The following is a 24,376-nucleotide window of genomic DNA, read 5'->3' as shown; positions in this document are numbered from 1 at the left end:
AACAGGGTGGTTTTCCGAAAACTCACCGCCCTGTGTGCATTTTGAGATAAATCACCACATAAAACTTAGTCAACACAACCGGATCGAGAGAAATTTGGAAAAGTTTGGATTACTTGTGAAAGAATTAGCTTGTTCTTTTCCCTGTCTGAAATCTAAGCCTGGATAGGGATACATTGATGATTTTGCAAATGTTAATGGATTGGAGTGGGGCAGAACTATTGTTTTATATATTTATTTATTTACTTAATTGTGATTGGGAAGTGCCACAAATCAATAAGGATCACCATGTTAATGACAAGTCACAGGAGGCGGCTCCATAAAGGTTGTGAAAACTAGTCTCTCATTGCAGGAATTGGGTTGGGCCACCCGTGGCCCCCCTTCTCAAACACAAATATTTTCATATAATAAAAGCCTGCTTCCTTATGCTTATAACTCAACCTCCATTCCCGGGACGACGCCTCCATTTTAAAGGGATTTGCTGCGAGGACTCCTCCCGGCCTTGCAGGTTTTTTTTTATCTCTTTAGCATTCTATTTCGCAGAGTTGAAGAATCCCTCTGGGGTGTCACTCTGGGTGAGAGGGACAAGAAACACCCACTAGGACCCAACCCGGCAGCCAGCGGCCGAGCATGCGCTGAGAGTTTGTGCAGCTGGCCCTGGCTGCCGCGGCTGCCTCGTCCGGACTTGGCGAGGACTTGGGAGGGACAGCGGTGTTGGGAGGTGGCTTAGCAGAGACTTTCCAGCGACTGCTGCCCGGCACTTTTTTTTTTTTTTTTTTTTTTCCTTTTTCTTTTTCCCAGGAGTCAGCGACGGCGACGGCTGGGGAGAGTAAGACAAGGAAGCGTCTGCTGCTGGAGCCAATGCCACCCTTTGGCTCTCCGGGAGGAGCGTCCCTGCCCGGATGAGTGTCCGCCGTGTGTACCCGACTGTCCCCCGGCGGGAGCGCGGCTCGGAAGGTGAGTGGCCAGAAGTCCTGCATCTATCCTGCCCGCGCTCTCCGCAGCCCGCCGGAGTGGCTTCTGCGCTGCACGGTGCGACCTGCCGGGGGCGCGCGGCCGCTGTGGCTTTGCCTGACCGCGCGGGCTTTGTGCTCTGCGGGCGGCTGGGACCTCAGGGTCGCGGCGGCGTGCAGGGCCCTGAGGTTGGGGGGTGGGTTAATGACCTTCCCGGAGTGGGCACAACTGCACCCTCCCTGATTCCCCAAAGTCCCCTCCCGGCCACCCTCCCACCCCGCCACCCCGCCCCGGGCTCATCCATTATTCCCGGACGACAAACAGTGTTTCTCACATTCTCCCAAAGAAACCCTAGTCCCGGGGCGGAATCCTAGTTCCGCGCTGCGCCCCCTGTGGTCCCCCGAGTTCACACCCCGGGCTGTGCGACCTGGTGGTGGGGCGGGGAGCGCGGAGCTGGGACTCAGGAATTGTCCTGTTGAGAAAGGGCACTTGTGTGCTCCGGTTCACTCTGCTGTGTGTGTGTGTGTGTGTGTGTGTGTGTGTGTGTGTGTGTGTGTGTCCTCTGGGGGAGTGAGGGTAGCAGTAGAGCCTGTGGCATCTCCAGAGACTTAAAGGTTTGTAACCTTCAGGACAGTTGCGAACGAACAGTCCCCTGGGAGGGAGCAAAGAAAGTCTCATCAGAATGCAGGAGGCCGGGCCGCAGGTCTCCTGGGAACCGGTTTACTGTACACTTTCATTCATCCCGAGAGTCAGCCTTTTCTCTTGGCAGCAGGTGTTATCTGAACTTTTGGGAGTTTTGTTCCCTTTATGACTCTAACAAATGACTTTTGATGAGACGATGTCTCGAATAAACTAGGCTTGGGGATCTTGGGGACCCATCCGAGGGCCAGCAGAACACTAGGCTGGCAGAGGGGCGCACTTGCTGTGAAGTTAGTTCTCTGCTGTGCCTGCCCCTGCAGATCGCGGCTGCTTTGCCTGTCCCGGTAGGATGTGGTGAAAGGATGGGGCTTCTCCCTCCGGAGAGTCAAAATGGCCAGAGAAGATTCCGTGAAGTGTTTGCGCTGTTTGCTCTACGCCCTCAACCTGCTCTTTTGGGTAAGTCTACAGTTCCACCATCCCAGCAGGTGAGCATGGCTGGACCTGGTTTTCTGCACCACCAGAGAAGGCGCCAAGGGCCATGGCTCAGCATTAATTAACGACGTGAGATCACATCCTCTGTTTTTCAGAGAAGGAAAATTTGACCTTCTTAAAATGCCTTTGATCTAGCTCAAGTTCCATCTGCAATTAGAAAAAAAGTCCGCTCCTGTACACAAGTGCCAGTAACGTTAGACTTGAAGCTAATCTAAGGATATAAATAAATGCACGTGCTTGTACTGGTAGATAAGATAATTATGACATACTACTCGGGAACTGCTAGTTTGCAGGACTTTTAGATAACTGTGCAAGCCTTGCATTTTTTCTTTACGTCATAACTCTGAGCCTATAAAAACTGGTTGGGGCAAACGGTCTTAATATGTCTTTAGAAGGATTCGTACCTAGAGATCCTATCAGAAGTCTAAATAGGTTTTTAAAAGGAATTCCATACAGTCTAAAAGGTGGTTTTCGCATAACTGTTCCTAAGTTGGGATGTTTGAGGAATTTTATGTATGCTTTTGAGAAAAAAAAAAAAAGACACAGCCGTTTAAGGAAACAAAATACATAAAGTTTAACAGGCCCATGGAAATTATGCTGCATGAGTTAGTGACACTTCATGCTTTCATAAAGTGTTGATACTGTATTATTTATAATGCTTAGAAAAATGTAAATATTAAAACTGTGAACGCTACTTCAGAATGCTGTCATGCTTCAGCAGATTCTCTTTTGCCACTTTCGTTTCCTTTCAGTAATTTACATTCAACATTTCCTGCTGGAAATTTTAGTGTGCAGTTTATTTATTTCTCTGTCTGTCGTCTGCCCAGCATTGGCCAGCCCCCTTGTTTCCTGACAGCTATTATATCAGGTCTCTAGAGGATGGCGTTTCTGTTAAATTGCTCCTTTAGGATTGACACCATTCTTAGATGACAAATTAAGTCGTTAATAAGTCATCTGAACCATATCCAAAATGACAACTTTTAAAAAGTCAATATGAAAATTAAAGCATCGAGTAGTTACATCTGGCATTTGGAAATGGAAAAATCACTAATTGATCTTACTGTACTTTTCAGTTCTAAAAGGACATATTTTAAAGTGGGTCATTAAATTACTGATTTAGCTATCAAGTATTAAGACTCTGAACTCTGTAAAATGTGTATTATTACTCCTATTGCTGGGTTTTGACTTGCCTACATTATGCTTTCTAGTGACAGATTTGTTACCGTTGCAGTTTCTCACTAAAGGAACCTTTATGGAAGGCCTGTTGAACTTCCTTTCTTTGTAAATCAGGAAATTGAGAGCCAGTGAAATGGCATGTCAGAGGTCAGCTATTCCGATGGTGGTGCCAGGGACAGGGCTAAGCTCGCCGGCACCTAGACAGTGCCTTTAACACGCAGCCCCTACTCACCTCTGAATCTCCTCACTAACAAGATCTCTTGTTTGTTGTTCAATTAAAAAAATAATAAAGCGTTTGGGGGAATTTCTTCATTTTTTCTTCCATTGGGGAAAATACCCAAATCATTCTGCAAAGGTATTACTCTTCTGAATAATGAAATTTGCTTTAAACCACCCCCACTTAATCATTTGCAGGCCCCTTTATGCTGCCAGGGACTGCTAAGTGTTATTCTTTTACTGTTAGCCTGTCCTTCAACTTTCTGACTGTGAAAGTATGGGTGTTATGATTTGCGTGTTTATCTAGATTGTTACCTGCTCTGTCTCCAGCCCTGCTTTCTCCCCTCCAATATCTCCTCTGTAACAATCCAGCATGCCTTCCCCTGCGTTTTAATTTGTTTTAGACAGAAGTACCATTACTTATTGCTATCCACATGTATGTATTCATTTTCATGTATGTTCATGATTTTTCATTTCATTATTTTTATAATTGTCGTAGACATGAGATTGCTTATACCAGAATACATGTGAGGACAGCAGTCACACAAAGACAGAAGTGTAGCTAACGTCAGTAAAATACGAAACTACAAAGTAGTTCCTATGTGGTTAGCATGTATTTGCTAGGTAAATTTAGTGCCTTGGTTTTCTCGTCTTTAAAATAGGTAAACCGGTTCCTGTAGTTTTAGGGGTGTGCTGAGCATTCAGAACAGTGGCATATGGTGCTGTCTGTTTAGGAGCTGTGTGGCCAGCACGGTTACCACAATCTTGCTAATCTCCTCAAGGAGACAAACAGGAAGTGGATTGCTACTATTCCTGGTAGCAGGAGTGGTAATTATTATTGTCCTGGTGAGAACCGCTGCTGCTGCCACGTCCCCCCCCCCCCCCCAACCACCACTGTGCTTTTGATTTAGTAACCTTGTTTCGGCATTCTATAGCTTAGAAGTAAGGTCATCAACATATCTTATTGTTTGTAACAAAGTATCTGTTGCCGCTTTGTTAGGAATACTGTGCTTTTCAATATCGGACAATCTGAAAATGGAAAGTATTATGTTACTATTACTTTACCTTTGACCTCTCCCAATGCCTGCAAGAATTACCACCTGTAGTGAAACACATCTTTATAGCTTTTTTTAAATACAAATATTCTGTAGACGGGTATGTGTTCTTTTATAGTGCCAACACCTTTTGTCTTGGTTAAGGTTTCTTTTTCCATATAGAATTTAAGATAAAAAAAAAAGTATGTGGGGTGTGTGTGTGTGTGTGTGTGTGTGTGTGATGTGTTTGTGGGTCTGCCAGTGTCGTGGCCTGTGGGTGGATGTCACACCCTTCTTCCACCTGCATATGGATTCAGTTGAACTCGGGTACTTAGGCTTGTGTGGTAAGCCTTTTCTGACTGAAATGTAGTGAAGTTTATTTTTTATTCAGTTAAAAATATCCACAGGACTAGGCATGGTGGCTCATGCTTGCAATCCTAGCAGTAGGAAGGCTGAGACAGGAAGATTGCTGTGAGTTCAAGTTCAGCCTGGTTAGGTAAGAGGTCTAAGCCAGCTCTTGGATAAAAATGAAACTTTGTTTCAAAAATTAAAACAAAGCAGCAGATAAACAAAAAAAAACCTTCTGAAATATTTGTTAAACTCTTATGAAATTATTCTAACTTTGGAAAAGCTGGCAGTGTCTTTTAGAGAGAAAGCAAAATAGTTTCCTTTTTGACCAGCTCAGGGCAGCTTTCAGCCCCTTTACTGGGCCTGTCCCTGGGTTTGCACCTTCTAATTTTCCTCACTGCTCCACACACACGCTTTCTTTCTCCTTCTTCTCCTTCTTCTTCTTCTTTTTTTTTTTTTTTTTAAGATAAAGCAGTACTCAGATGAGTCCAGTAACTTGCTAGGAAGCATCAGAACAGGAAGTCCAGGTCCAGCTTTGTTTATTTATCCCTGTGTAGAAAAGCTATACTGCTGGGAACCATGCTGAATGTATTTTCAGTGATGTCAAGTAAACCTCCTCAGTGGGGAAGGATTGGCTGTCCACCTGCTCATTCCAAGACCTCTAGAGCTGGCCTCTCAGTCCACAAAGTGCATGAAAGTCACCAGAGCATGCTGCTAACTTCAGGCTCAGCTTCTCTGTGTGCCCTTGCACACAGGTGTGTGTGTGTGTGTGTGTGTGTGTGTGTGTGTGTGTGTGTGTGTTTGTGCACGCGCATGCGTGCTGGAATTGAAATGAGGGCCTTGGACATGCCAGGCAAGTACTCTGCCACTGAGTTACGTCCCTGGCTCTCAACATGTTAATGAAGTTTCTCTGTCATATAATTGGTCTGAGCCATTCCCTTAGTTATCTTTGGTATTACAAGTAGGACAAACGAATGGGATATCTACATCCCATTTCCTAAATCAGACTTCACATTCTGACTACAGAGAGGGGATAGTTACTCTCTCTCTCACTTGCAAATTGGCACACCTTCCCTTGTTACTCATAGGGCTCCAAAGTAGAACCTTCTATGCTTCTTCTTTTTTTTGTTTTTGTTTTGTTTTTTTGGGTTTTTTTTTTCGAGACAGGGTTTCTCTGTGTAGTTTTGGTGCCTGTCCTGTGTAGACCAGGCTGGCCCTGAACTCACAGAGATCTGCCTGGCTCTGCCTCCACGGTCCTGGGATTAAAGGTGTGCGCCACTGCCGCCCGGCTCACCACTTCACATTTTAAATTGACAGACTCGTACCTTTTATGTATTGTATTGACATTCAATCCCCTTTTCCCCACAGTGAGGTTCTTTTTTTGTTTGTTTGTTTGTTTTGTTTTGCTTTTTCCGCAGAAGAGAACAATACATCTTAATTGAGAAAACATAGACAACCTATATAATTTTTGTTTTGCTATTCTCAGAACTGAAAAATCTTTAAGGAAAAGCATAGATCTTGAGTATTAACTTTCCTAAGTACGAGGTGTCGACGTGTTTAAGAGGAAGCGATCCACAGGTCCTCAGACCCCAGTGCTCTGTGTTCTCTTCATTCCCAAGGAGCTGTCACTCTGCCCTGCTGTCTGTTGAGTGTCTTCCGCCTTATGAGGAAGCTTGACCCTGCTGTGGTTGCCGAGGGACAAAGGATAGACTCTGGTGCCTAGTGTTTCATGGGTGCTGTGTAGCTGTGTGGGGAGCCGCACACAGGGAGTGCTTGATACTGGATCTCTGCTGCTGAGAGCTCTCTGGAGACGATGCTTCTTGCTGCCCAAGATGCTGAAAGGATGGAGATTATTTTTATCTGAAGCATCACACACTTCCTGTTCAAAGGACACATTATTTAAAGAACTGAAAGCTTTCTTCTGTTTTAAAAATGACTTCTATAGCTTTCTGATATGGGCATTATTCTTAGGTGATATGTGTCTGTTATTATAAAGAGAAATAAGTATGACTTTTTTAAAGTTTGTGAAAATGGAAAGCACTTTGTATTTCACAAAATGTGTATTTGTTTTTAATTTTCTAAAAGTGTGCTACCCTTTCTGCAATGTTCAACTCCCATTTCACTTTTCATATGAGTGTCATTGGTGTTTGCTTACCATTTTAAAAGATACTCAGAGTGGACTTTCCCTGAGTAAACATGAAAAGAGACCTGGAATGACTAAAAAGTGAACAGGAAATCTTGTTCATGGTTTAGGGATGGGCTGGGGATAGATGAAGAATCAGCAGGTGGGAGAGGAATTCTCCTTGTGTTTTCTGGACATCAGCATCTGTGGTGAGATGCTTTTCTACTATGTACTCCTTAAAAAGTTACACTCTGGGCAAGTGGGAGTTTATCTAAAAAAGTAGTTATTTTGTCATATTAAAATTCTTTTAAAATTGATACTCTTAACTTCATACTATGAATGGCATTCAACGGCTTAAAAAATAAACAACTCTTCCTAAGTGGTGGTGAAAAGCCATGTTATTTTTTTGAGCTTTCTTAAAAGTAAATTTCCACCATGAAAAAAAATTAATCAAGGCAAAACTAGTATTTTAAAAATACAGTATGTTTCAGCTGTCACAGGCTTGAGTCCCTGTGTACCTCATGGAATGCTTCTGTGGAGTAGATGGTAGGTTCTGGATTACATCCACTCCCACTGGAGAGAGGAACATTGGTTCCTCACCCATCCTGCCAACATCACTCAAGGAATAACTCTAAGCTAGCACGCTGGAACAGTGGAGTTGACTGCAGCTGGCTGAAACTGTAGTGCCGAATGAAACATTCTACCTTTCTTTCATGACCATATTCATTCTCTTGTAAACCAGTGTGATTTTGAGAATGGAGATGATGCCTCCGCTAATTATACCAGCACACCGGAGACTTAAAAGTGAGTCTCTCTGGTCCAGGGGATGGAAGTCATCCTATGTAGGGAGAGATGATGATGTATGAAAACTCTCATTCCGAACTGTTATTCTGGGTGCTATTGATTGCCACTGCTGATTAATGCAGTCTGTGCTGAAATGATGCCCGTGAGTAATTTCTCAATCTTCTCTGGCCATTATTAACATTGTCTATTCTTTCAAGATGTTGACAAATAGTTTCATCGTTTGTACTCTTCTCTTCTGTCACCCACTCCAACAAGGGAAGCTGGGAAGGCACGCAGGGCAGGGGCGGAGGTATCATGGGAACATGTGGCTTCAGCCTCCAAACCAGCAAGAATTTATTTTACTTTTAAACAAATAAAAAGTCATTTTTAAAGAAGCAATGCTCTTGCTTCAGTCTCAGCATTTACAAGATGAGTAGATGGAGCTTCCAAAGGCCTGGGTTCTTTGTCTGCGTGCTCTTTGTGGAGACAGGAGAGCTAAGATCTAGACCTCGCTGACATTCTATCCTTGCTAACAGAGTTGACACATAAAAGGAAAGCTCAGGAAGGTAGGTCTAGACAGTTATCATTCTTGAAGAGAATCTTCACCTCTGCCATGTTCTATGATTTATATAAACAGTTGAAGAATTCCAAAGCTTTGTGTTCAGCAGTGGCCTAGTTTGTGCAAACTATAGATATATGCTTCATAACACAACTGAGAAAATGTGGATACACACACAGTTCTGATTTGTAAAACAACTTGATTTAGCACTCCTACCCACATAATTAGATTCAGGAGAAATCAGACCATGCTTTCAATACAGATATTTCTAATTATTTGTGGAGAGCTAGCATTTTTCTTAAGCACTTCACAAGACAGGATGCAGCAAACGACAGGGGCATATCTATGAAGTAATAATTGTGTTATTTTCTACATATTTCTTAGATGTTTAGACAATACATGACAGTACTGGAGATCATGAGTAACAGGTGAATAATTATGTCCCTGATTTGATCCATATGTATCAAATTCATAAATTACAATATGAATACCCCATAAATACACATGGTATTTTATTTGCTTAGTACAAAAAGAGGCAATGTTAAGTCTAAAACAACATAAAAACTAATTTGGAGAATTCACAGAAAATACCGTGATTGAGTTAGCAATGTGAGTTGCTCCTGTAAGTTACACTTCTGGGTTACATAATGTCAGGATGACTTAGTGAAATGATTCCGTCTCATTTGGGTTTAGTTCCTCGGTGTAGCCATGTTCCGTTTGTGTTTGTGCCTTCTGTTGCCACTTTCTGAGCCTCAGTGGGTGAAATCACTCTCTCAGGATGAGGTTGTTTTAGGCCTTTAAGCCATTTGTTCTCAAAGGTGCTTGCTTGCTGTGGTAGAAGGCTTTGTGTTGATATTTATTTTGACTTGTGTTCCAGACACTGCGGCGATGTTTGCTAGACACCTGTCCACATACACAGTGACGCGTGGGAGAATGTAAAGTTTACAGTTTAAAGCACTCCTATACTGGTTTCTAACCTGCATTGTAAATCATTACATTGTCATTTGGCCAGCATCTCCCTACGGAAAGTTTCTAGCACGTGAAGTTTTGTTCTGTTAAAGCATCTCATTTTGTTAAAGATCTCTAATACATTCATCTTACGTAGAAAGCAGAAAACATTTCCATTCATTTTAATTCTTTTCCCGTTCACTCACCTAACTGGTATTAGGCCCTACTACTGAGTGAGTACTCTTCAGATGGGTAGGTAAAACAGAAAATGAGATAGAGGCTCCCCCAGGACTGTGGAGAGAGCATTCAGAGTGCTGTGGGTACAGAGGGAGGCTGGAGACAGTCTTTCCACTCTGACAGATGTTTGGACTAGTGTTCAAGGAGAAGTGGAGGTTACTTTGCTTCTGAGGACTGGAAGGCCGGGGCGGGGCAGAGGCAACTGCAAAAGCCGACATGGAACATTGGGAGGTGTGCACGGTGCCCTTTGCAAGGACTTCCATCATTGTTCAAGTATGGGAAGGAGCTGGCAGCAAACAGGATTGAAGAACTAGATTAAGGAGTGAGTAGGAGGGCCTTGTGTGACCTCTGCAAGGCATTTAAACTTTGTTCTCTAGGAGGGAGACGAGGGAAGAGGCAGTAGGAGTTGGGGAATAGCGTAGGGACAGGTATGTGCTGAAGCATTCTTGATCCTGCATTGTGGAATAGGCGTCTATGAGCTGGAGATATATCTTATGAAGGTGATTGCTACATCCTGTCAAGAGAGGATGGAGGCTTGAACTAGCCTGAAGCAGCAGGAGATGGGGAGGGATTTGCCAGACACCTCTCAGGAACCGTGCGAAGGATTCAAAACTAATTAAATGTCCAGCAAGGAAGGAGAGGTTCAGGCTGTCTGCCAAGTTGCCAGTTGATGTGATTGAAGGGTTCATTACTCCATTCACTAGGCTTGTAAACAGCGTGAGGGGCACAAAAGAGCTAGAGGAGCTGAGATCAGCTTTAGACATGCTAAGATTGAGAATGGCCATCCAGTGGCCCTCTGTGCTGTCCACTTGGTAGACTTAACATATCCCGTAATTTCATTTCTGAACTGATTTGGGAATACTTTTACATTGAGAAAGATTAAGAGAAACTCTTAGGTCAAAAGTGATATGTGATAATAGTAGATAATATATTTGGGCCCATTTCATCAAAAGAATCTTCTATAAAGCAGATTTTTTTTTAATGATGCTGTAAAAGAGAAAAAAAACTTAAGACTAAGGAAAGATTAAATGTCATACCAAAAGTTATCAGCTGAAAAGGTATGGAACTGGGGTTCCTACTTGGAGTTCAGAGTTCAATGGCTTCCCATTGTCATCATGGTCAAGGACACACACCTTTCAGGTGTCTTTGAAGGTTGTTACTTGACTCCTGCCTGCTTGTGCATTCCCACCAGGAGCAATTTCCCTTTCCTGAACATATCATTCGGCCTTGCACTCTGGAACCTATGCTCTTCTCTTTGACTGGAAAGTTCTTTTTATCCTTTTCCTTCCTAATTAACTTGACATTGCTCTACAGATCTCAGCTACCCTAGAGAAACCCCTTTGACCCTGTGGATTAGGAGTTGTTAAAGCTTCGTGTAGTGTTTTTTTTTTCCCCTGCACTTAGTACAGTTTGCAGTTGTCCATTCACACCTCCGATGAGTTGGTAGTGTGTGTCCTTTTCCTTTAGTTAATTGCATCATAGAGATAGTATCAGTTTCTTCTCATTAGTGTGTCTCTAGCACATAGCACAGTACTTGGCCAAGATCAATGTATATTCTTTGAATGGAATAATGACTTCAAAGCCAAGGTTTTATTCACCCTGCCTTTTAATAAATGTCTTGAAACATACAGTTCAAAAGAAATGAGTTCCTTTTTTCTATTTCTTTCTTTCTCTCCTTTTTTGTTTTCTATAAGTGGAAGAACTGTGTCTAGTGACAGCCACTGTTAATCAATTTTACATAGTGAAGACTCAGGACTGTAATGTTGAAAATGGACTAAGAAACACAAGGATGAGTTGGATGGGCGAGAAGAAGGGGTGGGTGATATGATTAAAACACATTATACTCATGTAGGAAATTCTCAAAATGATCAAAAAGAAAAAAGAAAGCCATTCAAGGATGGAGATACAAAGATCATTTCTTACTTTGGAGAGCAATAAAAGGGTTCTTTATAGCTGCAAAATAATTTAAAATAATGAAATATCCTAACCCTGTGACATTTACAAGCTAAAATCCCACATATCGCCAAGTAGATGTGAGATGAAAGGTGTGTAATACAGTTTTGTAAACAAGTGATGGGATAGTGAATTCATCCACTGGCTTCCCAGCAGAGTCATTCTTCATGGCTGGGAGGATGTGAGCTCCTTGGAAGCTTTATCTAGAGAGCCTGTCTCAAGGTCAGTGTGTGCATCAGCTCAGAGTCATTATCATCTTAGATGGCTATCCCCTCAGCATTAACTCTGAAATGACAGATGTTCATCAAAATGCCAGACATGTTAAAAATCCAGTTAAGTCCAATTTTTTGAATGGTATACTATGTTTAAGAAAACAAAGACACATTTTGAAAAGACTTCAGATAAAAATAGGGAAATCTTCAGAACTCAGGAGCCAACTTTCCCTTTTTAGCAAAGGTTTTCGGGCAGAATCATTACCAACATGTTTTAGGTAGTTTTGTCTTTCTTGCATTTTTGAGTTATGACAATTTTAAAACACATTTCAACTTGAAAGGGCTATAATTAACCCCAATTTCCTCATTGCTGAATGTCAGTAGATGCCAACACACCCTGCTCAACTTTCAGCTAACCTTACCTGCGGGACATGGTTCTTTATTACTGCCTCTCAGTCATAGTTAAATTTAATCCACAATTTACAATAGATCTCTAGAAAGTAAGGGACCTTTAAAAATAAAACAAATTTGTATTCAGACCTAAAAGAATAGTCAAGTTCTTAGTTTTGTTTTGTTAGTTTGTTTTTGGTTTTTCGAGACAGGGTTCCTCTGTGTAGCTTTGTGCCTTTTCTGGAACTCACTCGGTAGCCCAGGCTGGCCTCAAACTCACAGAGATCTGCCTGGCTCTGTCTCCCGAGTGCTGGGATTAAAGGCGTGTGCCACCACCGCCAGGCTAAGTTCTTAGTATTTTTAAATATCTAATCAATGTTAAAATTTCACCTGTTGTCTGTAAATGTCTTTGCAATTGATTTGTTGGAATCAGAGTTCAAAGCAAACCAACATACTGCATTAGGCAATCTCTTGAACTTCTTTTAATCTTTAACAGCTTTTCTTTTTTTAAAATTTATATTTCACTGTCTACTTTTTAAACTGAAGAAGAAACAATCTTGTTTGTCTTGTGAAATAATTTCATGTTCTTGACTTTATTTACTGTATCCTAGCGATGGTGGTTAGATCTATACCTTGTAGTTTGTTCCCATATACTGATACAGTTGGTGCTTAATTGGGTTCAAGATTGACACTTTGATAAAAACACATTATATATATTTGGGTACTGCTGGTTGCTCAGATCATGAGACCCACAGTGTCTGATTGTCTCTCTTATTGAACTAGATGGGTCAGTTGGGTCTGGTACCTGCAGTCTGGTCTTCTCATTCTCCACGCCTCTCTCAGCCTTTCATTGCTACAGTGGTCCTCAGCCCTGCAAATGAATTGGAATGACTGTGAAACTGTCATACTGATGATGCTTTGTTCCTGCTCCAGGGGCTGGTCTACTGTTGGCTCAGAGAACGTTTGAGTCCTGGGTGACTCTAATGTACAGATGAGACTGAGAATGTCTGATCTGCTAATTTTGTCTGGCATTGAAGAATTTCCTGTGTAGCTCCAGTATTTCAGGAGAAGTTGTTAAATGGTGTCACTGCGTATAATGGCTGCATGCATGACTAGCAATTCCACTATTAAAAATCTCACCCAGTCTTTGGTTCTGCCTTTACTTCATATAAGAAAAATAGAATAAAAATAAACAAGTGGTTCATGTCTTTTTTTCTGAATAGTGATTTGAGTGTCTATCACGCTATAATGATCTCCACTGATTTTGGAACATAGCAGTCTTTCAAACCATTGCATTTATTGCTATTGCTATCATTCTAATGTCCACTTTGTTTGGGTTTTAGTCAATAGAAGCTCTTTTTTTGGTGGCCCGTGACCCTTTTTGACAATATTTAATTGTTCAGTAACCATATTTAATTGCTCCATTGTGTTTAAGAATGAGAGCTTTAGGTTCATCTTATACATTTAGAAGTTGAGCTGTTCTTAGGAAGTTTCCTCACTGAACTTGAAGCCACCCATTAAGAGCTCACTTGTCTGTATCCTGTTTGCATACATTCTATTTAATGTACGTGTGATGACTAAATGGACTGGTCAGATATTTATGGTCAATAAGATTCAATAGAAAGCCAATAGGTAATTAGGAAAAATATAAAAATTATATAACAAACCCTTCGTTTAAGATTGTTAATCTTCAAGTGAGTGCTCCATACATCTCTGGTAACAAGTTTGTTATTTCTTCTCCTTAGTTAATGTCCATCAGTGTCTTGGCTGTTTCTGCTTGGATGAGGGACTACCTGAATAATGTTTTGACTTTAACTGCAGAAACAAGGTAGGTCTATTATTGCCTATTGAATTCTTTCACTTGATCTCCCCAGATCCCAGTTTTTAAACATCTTTGCTCTGACTTGTTCATTGAACAGTTCTCCTACAGCATCTTGAAGAACACCTTTTCCTGCACCAGCAACTTATTTGCTGGAATTTACATTTTTTTTCACATTCTCATTAAGGGATGCCACTAGTCCTGAGGGACATCAGGTAACAATACATTTACATGGACAGTTCTGTGATTAGTAATGCTCAAGTTGCCTGGTTTGTCCTGGTCTCTGAGTGGAGACTGTAATGTATACTACTCTGAGTCATGGTAAGGATCAAGTGAGAAGAAACCTTTTCGAAAATTCCTTAATATAACAGAGCTTATAAGCACTGAGTAATGGCTAAGTTTCATTATGGTCACTATCACAGACTCTGGTTAATGACTACGTATGTCCTAGCAAACTATACCTCAATTTTCCTAGGCGTTCCTGTTTTCTTCCCATTAGAAAATGATTAGTTATGAGGGAGAATAAAAGTGCTATAGAGATTCCAAGATCAAAGAAGAGGGCAATACCCCTGGTTGGGACCTCATGTGATTTCCTTAGGCTAGTGCTTTGGAGCCTATATTTAAAATGTGTTGGGGTAGAAACACTAACGCCTACATTAGAACACCATAAAACTAAAGCAAAAGTAAATGAAGCAATAAAAGTCACCAGCTTTTGAAGGATGCTAATTTGCAGAACCACAGCTTATGGTGGCATTTGTTCAGTGTCTGGGTCTGGGGAGCATTTTTGATCTTTTTGATAATGTTCTATTTATCTTGTGATATGATCTTCCTCTTTTAGGGTAGAAGAGGCGGTCATCTTGACTTACTTCCCCGTGGTGCACCCTGTCATGATTGCTGTTTGCTGTTTCCTTATCATCGTGGGGATGTTGGGATATTGTGGAACAGTGAAGAGAAATCTCTTGCTTCTTGCATGGGTACAGTGTTTATACCTCCTCTTTATTATACGTAAAGCATCACATGATAACGCATTGTTATGAGCCCATCACTGTATTATCAACTCTAAGAGGTAATCAATATTCAGCATCCCGTCAGAAGGGACCTTTCTTTCCAAAGAGATGACTTTGGTACAAATATTTGCTATATTTGCATAATGAGGCAGGGAGGCAACATATGCTATTTAATTATTTCACTCTGGCTCTGTTTTGACATTTTTCTTTTGAAAATATTTTTTTTTCGTGGTACAGACCTTCCTGCCTTCAGGGCTAGAGTTGAGATGTCATAATGGAAGTTTTCTCTTTTTAACAACCCGCCTGGCTACCCTATTTAGAAATTCAGGTAGTGAGATGAGATGGATGGTATATCGTAATCCCCATGCTGCCTTATATGGTCTGGTGGATACAAGAGTGTCTCGGTTTCTTTAGTCTAAATGTTTTACTTTTCTTTTAAACTCTGAAAGAGTTGTACTAAAGTAATTATTAAATTGATTTTACTCCTTCAGCTTCTATAATTAATCTTATAAAGACTGCTAAACTTTAAAAATTAAGAGTCAATTAAAAGAGTTTACCTGTACATTTCTAAAAGAATACTGAAAGCAAGCGGCATTCCTATGCCATCAGGCAATGAGCCTGATAACACGTAAATTGTGGCCATGAGAGACCCCAGAAAGATTAATTCATCAGCTCTGTTCCTTTCTTTGTAGTAGGTTTTAAAATGAGTAGTTTTCTGGTGAACTGGAGCTTTGGGCAAAATGAAAGACCTACTTTTTAGCACTGAGAAAATTTCCTTAGGGCAAATACTCCCAGCATGGCTGACTTCAAGTTACCATGATGACATCACTGAATGCTGGGTCGGGGAGGAGTGAGCACAGATGGGCTTACCGTAGCCAGCTTGTTCAAATCTATGCTTGCCAGGCTCCCATCCATGCCAATTCAAACAGAATCTTACTGTGAAGCTGAATTAAACTTTAAATGTCACAGGAACAACCTTGGATAAATTCTCTGTATTTTCCTTGGAGAGTAACACCCAGGTTGGAGAATAGAAAAAAAAAAAGCTGTAGAAAATAAACCATACTCATAGGGTGGAAAATGTGCCCAGCGCCCTACTTCACGTGTGGGCACATAGAGAAAAGGAGAACAGTGGTAGAAGGTTTTCTGAGCTCATGTTGTTCTTATGATGTCTTTAAAATACTTGGGTAAGTTTAAGAATTCATGTGAATGACTTTATATGTCTCCTATAATCTGAATACTGCAAACACGTATTTCAACAGTAAGAAAATCTCAGCAGCCTTCTTAACAACCACAATGCTACAATGGTCTCTCAAGACCAGTTTATTTTATATCCAGTTTCAGCATGATTGACATTTTCTGCTTCCTTCCAACTTTTACTCTGGAAAGTCCTTGAAAAGTACGATGAGGTGAGGTGGGGTCGGGTATATTATGGAACCACAAAAACATTTGAGAACACATTTAAAAAACCATTTATGTATTCTATTAGGCTGTTTCATTGCTAGCAAAAAAAAAAAGCCAGTAGAGTAATTTTGTCTGCTACTTGACATATGACCCAGATTTGTGAATGAATGTCTAGTTTGTGATGTGGAAAAAGGACTTATAATACATAGTGGCACAGAGGACTGAGGTCCTATTGACATTAACTCATTCATTCATTCATTCATTCATCCTTTAAACACTTAGTGAGCATGTACATGCTGCATGACTTTTTTTGCCATTAGAACAGTGCACGTGATAGATGGATAATTCCACTATTCTCTGATAATAACTCTAACAGGGTTTGCAGTGGGTACTCTGAGGCCAGAGATGAACAGCTCCAAGCATAGTCTTAAGGGTCAGCACTGGTTGTAGTGGTGATGTTGAGCACATCTGCCATATTGCCCTGTTCTGTCTCTTCTCCCTTCTTCGTTTCTGTGTGTACTTTTTTCATGAGGTATCTCCAGGCTATGGCTGCTCTTTTAGTCCATAGGTGCCACCTGCATCTTGGTTCTTCCTCCTATCAACTGTCTTTGACATTCCGGTCTCCATTCTCCTTACAGCTTCACTCCTCACAGCAAACTTCTAGACCTTGCTCTGTCTAGCTCCGAGCACAGCTTCTCCGTGGCTAAAAATAAACTGCACTCTCAACTCCCAGTGGTCCATTACTCACAACTAATATGTATCTGCTGTTTCTCAAGCTGTTTATCCCCCAGCTCTCTCCCCATGCTCCCCTGCCATAGCCAGTCCCGACGGGTCCTGCTTCTACAAGTGCAGGAGCTCAGCCCATTTTTTGTTCTTATTTGGTTTGCTCTTGGACAAGCTCTCAGGATACAGTTTTCTGCCTCCACTATTGCCTACTCTCACCCAGTGTAGTTCGGTGAAGCCAATCCAACCGTGGTTATATTCCTCTTCGTATGCTCTAAGACTTTGATAGTCTCCTTGTTGGGTAGTGAAGATTTTACAGGCACATGGAACATGCATCAAACCCTTCTACAGCTAAGCCGTCATCTGTCAGTTTTAACCCTCTCACCTACTTCATTATTCTCTAGTTAAGGTGTATTTGCTGATCTCTGGGCAGTTCTTCTTCTCCCTTTTCCCTGCTTTTATCCTTGCTGTCTCTTTAAGAGTCCTTTTCTTAGTACTTTTGTCTAGTTATTACCATTCCATCATGACTTATCTGAAATGTTATCTCCTGAAATAATAATGACAATGATGAGAAAAGTAATAGGTAATATTTCCAAGATGCTTCTCATGCCAGACACTGTGGAGTTTTACCCAATTATTGTTATATGAAGATTCTGACACGAATTAATCAACTTTGTTCTCCCCATAACTCCAGTGAGATAGGTACTATTATTGTCAGGTAATTTAGATGGGGAATCTAGATCGCAGAGATGTTAAGTGACTTCCCTGAGTCTGCATAGTTCTAACATAGAGAATCTGCCACTCAGACCACAACAAGCCACTTTGGATAACTTACATTTTGCTATTTTACTGACCTTTCCTAAGTTATTTGTAATGTGTGTTGCAGCATATAAAGCATGTTAGGTGTGGTTGTTGACTTCAAACATGACAGCAACAGTCTCTGTCTATTCAACTAAATGTTAAATGTAGCTCAGAGAGCTTAGTAACCAGCTCAAGGTCACTGAAGGCTGAGGACTGTGGCTGTGGTTCAGACCTTGCTGCTTCTGCTTGCCAAGGCCAGTTCTTACTGGGCCCTTTCTCCAAATTGGAATTCCAGTGAGTTGCCCTTGTCATAAATTTCTTATTATGTGAAATCAATCTAAACTACCATACTTTGAGCAACCGTTCACCTTTCCCATTGTTTGAGTAAATGTTTATTAAATACAGTTATGGTCATGAAATTAGCATGGTCAGAGAGAGAGAGTGACCAGCACATTATACTGAAGATAGTCCCTGGGGTACAGTGTGAGTAGATGGATGAGCTTGGCTGTTGGGAAGATTTAGATTACAGAGAGCAAGGCTTGGCTAAGGGGGAGGGCGGGTCAAGTCAGTACAGAATGTGACACTGGTAGGTCTTGGGTAAATATTTGTGATGCAATCATCATGGCTTCCTTCTCAGTGTCTCTTTGCCTTTTATCCTGATTGGGAAAACTAACTGGAGGTTTATTCCTTTTATTTTAGATATAAATATTTAAGTGTGTGCAACGTGGTTCTCCAATGTGTCTGTTTCCCTGTTTTAGGACTTATTTCAGTTTTAAGACTTATAAGCCAGATTAGTGTGAAGAAGCTATTTTTGCTTTGTTTTATTTTTTCAAAACAATTGCTATTTCTGAGAGCTGATGTGTCTCTTAAACAGTTAAGGAAACAGGACTTTCAGTGGGACTGGGATGCCATTCAAGTAAAGGAAAAGAGTCATCATCCAACAGTCCGGTTGAAAACAGTTATAGGGTCTCCTTCCAAACAAATCCTCGTAACCAAGCTGCTTTTGCCATGTTCCACCCCTAAGAAAGACACGGAATCAAACTGTCTGTAAACAAACAGGCTACCTATCAAAAACTTCTGATGAATGATCATTAGTGTAATCCTTGTATTGAATTATTGGTGTATAGATGCAAGGGGTTAAACACCCTGATTTAAGGTGTTCAAATAAGACACAAATTGTACAATTAAATTTAAGATAAATAATGGATAATACTTTTATGTGAGTATGTCATGTGTAAAGTTCAGGATATACACGTACCAAAAATATTATTTATTGTTTATGTGAGATTTAAGTGAGCATTCTGTATTTTTTAAGAATCTGGACACCATACTATGATTAGAAATGTTTCCTCCATCGTCTTTTTATTTCTGGTACTGGAGATAAAACCCAGGGCCTTGTATATACAATACATGTTACAGCCTAGCCCTAGATTTGATCTTAATAACTATGAAGTTATCATAGAATAAGAACATAATTTTATATTTCTCTTTTAGAATAAGATTTATTTTCATGTGTATGAGTGTTTGACTTCATATATGTGCCTGGTATCTGCAGAGGTCTGAAGAGAGCATTGGATCCCCTGGAACTGGAGTTACAATCAGTGTGAGCCTCCATGTGGGTGCTTGGAACCAAACCCAGTAGAGTAGCAAGTGCTCTTAACCATGGAGCTATTTCTCCAGCCCTAGAAACATATATCCTTATGAATAGATTAGGAGTAATTAAATTCTAATTACAACAAGAACATTTTCATTTTCTCATAGGTCAGAAATAATTGGGAAAAGGAACTTGGACATGTAGTGACTTTCAAAGTAATTTCAGTAGCACGAATTCCCTCAATCTTTCAAAGAGAAATTGAAGTTAAATGGAAATTGGTTTTAAGCTTTAGATAGGTACTCCCCAAGGCTTTAGTAGGAGACTAAATGAAATTCATTTGTTATTGCGGTTCTGCTCTGCTATTAAGGCAGGCATTAGCGAAGCCATGCCAGCTCAGAGGGAATGTAAACAGACTAACAGACAGACACTCCTAGAGAGTCCGCAGCAGCCGACTGCGACCATCAGGTCATCATTTGCCAGAATGGAAAGCTAATGTTTCTGCTCCCCTGTCAGCACATGACAGGTAGCCAGTGGCTGGTCAGAAGGAACTGGTAGACATGTGGAGGACCTGTGGATTCCTTCAAGGAAGGTTATTCTTCCACTTTATCATTCCAGACAACTTGAATAAGATGACTGTGTTTGTGGAAGCATTTCAAATGCTTCTTCAAAGTACGCAGTGATTGAACTGGCTCTGAACAGTTTCCTTCATGGAAATCAAAGAAATCTTCAAGAACCTCGGGGGAGTTTCCTTTCCTCAATGGCATTGTTTAAAACCATAATATAAAACCAATAGATCCTTATGTAGTAATAAATTTTCTACAAACCCTTGGTTTAAAATTGTCTCTTAGGTAGCTGGACATTTTATAGTTTAATGTTATATATAACATTAGTTATCAAGTTAAAGTGGGTCTGTTAGGTAGAATGTTTCTTATCAGGTTTGAAGTTTTGAGTTGCAAATCTAACAACTTCAGGCTCCACTTCTAAACTGAGGTCCACTGTGTTAGTCTCCACATGCTCAGCATCCATCAAGTTTTACCTTTGCCTTCTCAGAAAGTATTTATGACGATTAGCCTTTGGGTAGGCTAGTGACAGAGGAGGAAAAGTAGCGTGCCTGAAGATACGCAGCTGGTAGTGCTGTGATTAACACTCAAATACAATCTGTGTGCAAAGCCCATGCACATTTCACTGCAAAGTATCATTATAATGCATCTGATCGGCTATAGGGGCTGGGCCTTTTTAATGCTTACTTATGCTGTATTTATTACTTCTACCCACCTTATTTTTTAAAAATATAATCTTTATATTTTACTAAGACTTTTTTGCCACAGTTACTCTCTCTAATCCTGTCAAAGGATCAAACAGGATTAGAGCTCCTCTTCCTCTTTCCTCCTCCCCACTGTCCTTTCCCGAGTCTATCACATGCGCTGACTTTGCAGCCTGTGATAGACTCTTCAGAGACAACAAGGAGAGGAATAGACAGATAGAATTTAGCAAAATACACACATTCAATTTATAAGTAAATTACTGTGGGAACCCAGAATCAGGAGCAGTGGAGACCCCTTAAAATGTTCGAAGGAGGGCGACTTTGCTGGGTGTTGAAAATGCATTAGGACTTTCCTGGTGGAGAAGAGGAGGGGGATTTGGAGTCATGTGAACAGTATTGCTGATAAAGGGTGATGACGGTCTATGGCAGGTTCAGGCATTGGGTATGGCTGTGGGGCAGAGAGAGGACGAGATGAAGTAAGTCACGTTGCGAAGTCTTTGTAGGAGTACCTTTAGACTCTGGAGAGCCACTGGCTAGAAAGAGAGCCTGTGAGGATTTCCAGGATGGCATGAAATGACTCTCATTTTTAGTAGCAGGCAGTAAGAAGCCTGGTTAGCAGCTGATGTGTGTATAAGAGCCCATGGCCTTGATCTTTGACTGTTTCTGTCCCTGAAGCAGTGCTAGTGTGTCTGTCTACAAATGTGCCCTAAGGAAGCGTGTAAAGGGAAAATGTTGTAGAAACAGTGTGTTCAAATAGATAGGAATTTTTATTGGTTGATGCTTGCTGATTTAAGAATTATTTCTAATTAAGTAAAAATATGAATGATTTCAGGGTATCTCCCAGGTAACACCCTCTTTAAATATTTTGCAATTTCAAGTTCTGTTTAGGCTTTGCACCACTGAGTTTGAAGCATGGATTGAAAGCTTAACAGAACAATTAGAGGTCTGCCTTTTAGAATTAAAATATTTTAATCCCATAAACTTCTTTTGTGTGATTAAAAGTACCTTGGAAGAACTCAGAAACAATTGTCTTGTTCCGTGGACGGTGTTTAATAAAGGTACACAAGGATACATCTGAGCTGAGACCTGAGGACTGAGGATAAAGGCAGGCATTGGTAGGAAATAGTGGGCAGGGACAGAGCAGTGGCTACCAGGGCCCTTGTAAGAGCAGGGAACTTTTAAGGAACTAAACTGTTAATAAACAGATCCAGTCATTAAGAAGCTCGTGGTGGCTAGGAGCAGGACACACATGTGTGCCTTGTAGAGTTGAGCTGGGCTGTGCGAGTGAGCTGGGATAGAGTTAGGGACTGACAGTCCTGATATCACACGAATGATTGGCAGTCTGAAGCTTTTAAGCAGAAGAGTGATGCCATCTAGCTCATCTGTGGGGTATATCCCTGGTAGCAGCGTTTGCTCTTAGCTACTTTGGGGCCTTTTGCTCAGCAGTTTGGAGGAAAATGACTACCTGACTATGTCACTCTGGACTAACGGGGCCTTCTGTTTATAGATCCCTTTTTAATGACAAGAGAAAACAGGATAGATTCTTTAATACTCTCAAGATGCCTTTAGCTCTAAAAGTATCCATTGTAAATAAAACTGTGACAGTCTGAGTGTCTTTAGTGCAGATTTGCTAGCAAAAATATAGCCATCTAGCTAAATTGACACCAAGAAACTGCATGCTGGCCTAAGACGTTTGTGGAGACAAGTGAGCACCCAGAGACCTTGTTGGAGGGTACAACAGTACAGTACTTATTGGGCATGCTCTTGATTTTTCTAGCCTCAGAGAAAACAGTTCCACAGACAGTAGGGCATGATGGTACATACCTGTGATCCCAGGCACTGAGGAGACCAAGGGAGGTGGATTTCAAATTTGAGTCTAGCCTGTGCAACATAGGGAGAATTCCCACCAGTAAAAAGTTCTGCTAACAGCTAATTCATGTAAGGATTGTGGTAGAATTGGTTAACTTGCTTGCAGTTCGGAAGTGTTGACTTGGAGATAATGTATATGCTTTACTCAGGCATCATGTGTTTGTTTATGAAAAGCAGGTCTCTAAAGATCATTACTTTTCAGCATTGTTCTATTCAAATATTTGTTTGTAACAAAAGTACATTTCTTTAAAATTGTTTTGAATGCATGTGGTTCAGTTCATACTCTTCCAGCTATCATGTAGACCCGTGCTTCTCAACCTTCCTAATGCTGCAACCCTTCAGTGCAGTTCCTCATGTTGTGGTGACCACCAATCATAAAATTATTTCGTTGCTACTTCATAACTGTAGTTTTGCCACCATTAGAAAACATAAAATAAATATCTGATATGCAGGATATCTGATGTGTGTCCCCAAAGTGGTCATGGCCCACAGGCTGAGAAACACTCATCTAGACTGAACTGTTGCTGTTTGGGGAACTTGAGATTTAATGATTTTACCATTCACACACGATTTCCCTCCTTTGTACTCTAACCGTGACTGGCAATCAGATTGTATGAGTCCCCAAGAATTGTTTTCCTTTATTATTGTTATTATTATTATAGTATGTGTGTATGCATGATGCACGTGTGTGCGTGCGTGCGTGTGTGTGTGTGTGTGTGTGTGTGTGTGTGTGTATGTGTGCACTCACACCTGCCAGGATGTGCATGTGGATGTCACGGGACAACTCTGGACAGTTGGTTCTCCCCTCCTACCTTTGCGTGAGTCCTGGGGTTGAAGTGCCTTTAGCCAGGGAGCCATCTTACCAGCCCAAGAGTTCTGTTCTTACAGCTGGCTCTTTGCCTTTCTGCTGCCAGCTGTCCGGTAGACTTTTCTTTCTTGTGTGATGGATACAAACATGTAGTTATCAAGGAAAGTGTAAAACTCTAAGTGAAGCTTCATGGTTCGCAATGGCCATTCTAACCATATAGAAGTTCACCGAGACGTACGGGGTTTGGGATGGGACAAGTCTTTGAGGGACTACCTTAATCGATCTGTGTGATATTTTTATTTGTGACTTTATTACAATAGAGTGATTTTATCTTATTTGAAAGAAAACATGTTCTTCACTCAGGAAGATAAAGTTATTTATTGGAATAGGTTAAAAATTACGAAAGAACAAGCTTGTCTACTTATACATAAATTTGACTATGTGGATTTAGGAAAATAAAAATTATTTTCTTAAAACTCTTTCTGGCAATACTGAGGATTGAATCCAGAGCTTCATGAATGCTAGGCAAGTGCTCCATGACTAAGTTATATTGCCCCACTGGGTTAAAACAAACCCTTTCTTTCTAACACATAGGCGTGTGTGTGTGTGTGTGTGTGTGTGTGTGTGTATGTGTGTGTGTGTGTGTGTGTGTGTGTATACAAACATAAATCAGATTGGATGGCATAACTGAAAATAAAGGTAAAACAATGTGGTTGAGAACTTGCTTTCACAGTTGTGAGATTTTGAACATATTAGCAGGTTTTAAAGTTGAGTTTTCATCCTTTAGTGACTTTCCTGTTGAATATTATCTTTTTAGACTTCCAGTTTCATCTCTTATTAGGATTATTGTCATAGTGATGCCTGCCACTGTCATGCTTGGGAAGGGCTGGCACCGTTGGTTGGGTCTACATGAGATCACTCTCTGGGTCATCAAATCTAGTGTGCTTGCCTCTGTTGCTTAGGTAATGTCTAAGGCAACTTTCCATTTGTGTGTTCATGCACAGGTCCTGAGAACAGGGGGCCCTGTCTC

General features: G+C 41.0%; 1 protein-coding gene across 1 annotated transcript in view; it reads left to right on the top strand.

The window, feature by feature from the left end:
• The first annotated feature begins 803 nt into the window (after positions 1–803).
• Positions 804–24,376, top strand: part of Tspan12 (tetraspanin 12) — a 65,295-nt gene continuing 41,722 nt past the window's right edge. Inside the window, exons 1-4 of the mRNA XM_059256526.1 lie at positions 804–954; positions 1,911–2,046; positions 13,806–13,888; positions 14,718–14,853. Of these exons, the coding sequence (XP_059112509.1) occupies positions 1,981–2,046; positions 13,806–13,888; positions 14,718–14,853 (285 nt within the window). The 5' untranslated portion in view covers positions 804–954; positions 1,911–1,980. The remainder of the gene's footprint in view (positions 955–1,910; positions 2,047–13,805; positions 13,889–14,717; positions 14,854–24,376) is intronic.

The sequence above is a fragment of the Peromyscus eremicus genome, chromosome 3 (genome assembly GCF_949786415.1).
Source record: "Peromyscus eremicus chromosome 3, PerEre_H2_v1, whole genome shotgun sequence".
Taxonomy (NCBI): Eukaryota; Metazoa; Chordata; class Mammalia; order Rodentia; family Cricetidae; genus Peromyscus; species Peromyscus eremicus.
This window is presented reverse-complemented; position numbering and strand designations above follow the sequence as displayed.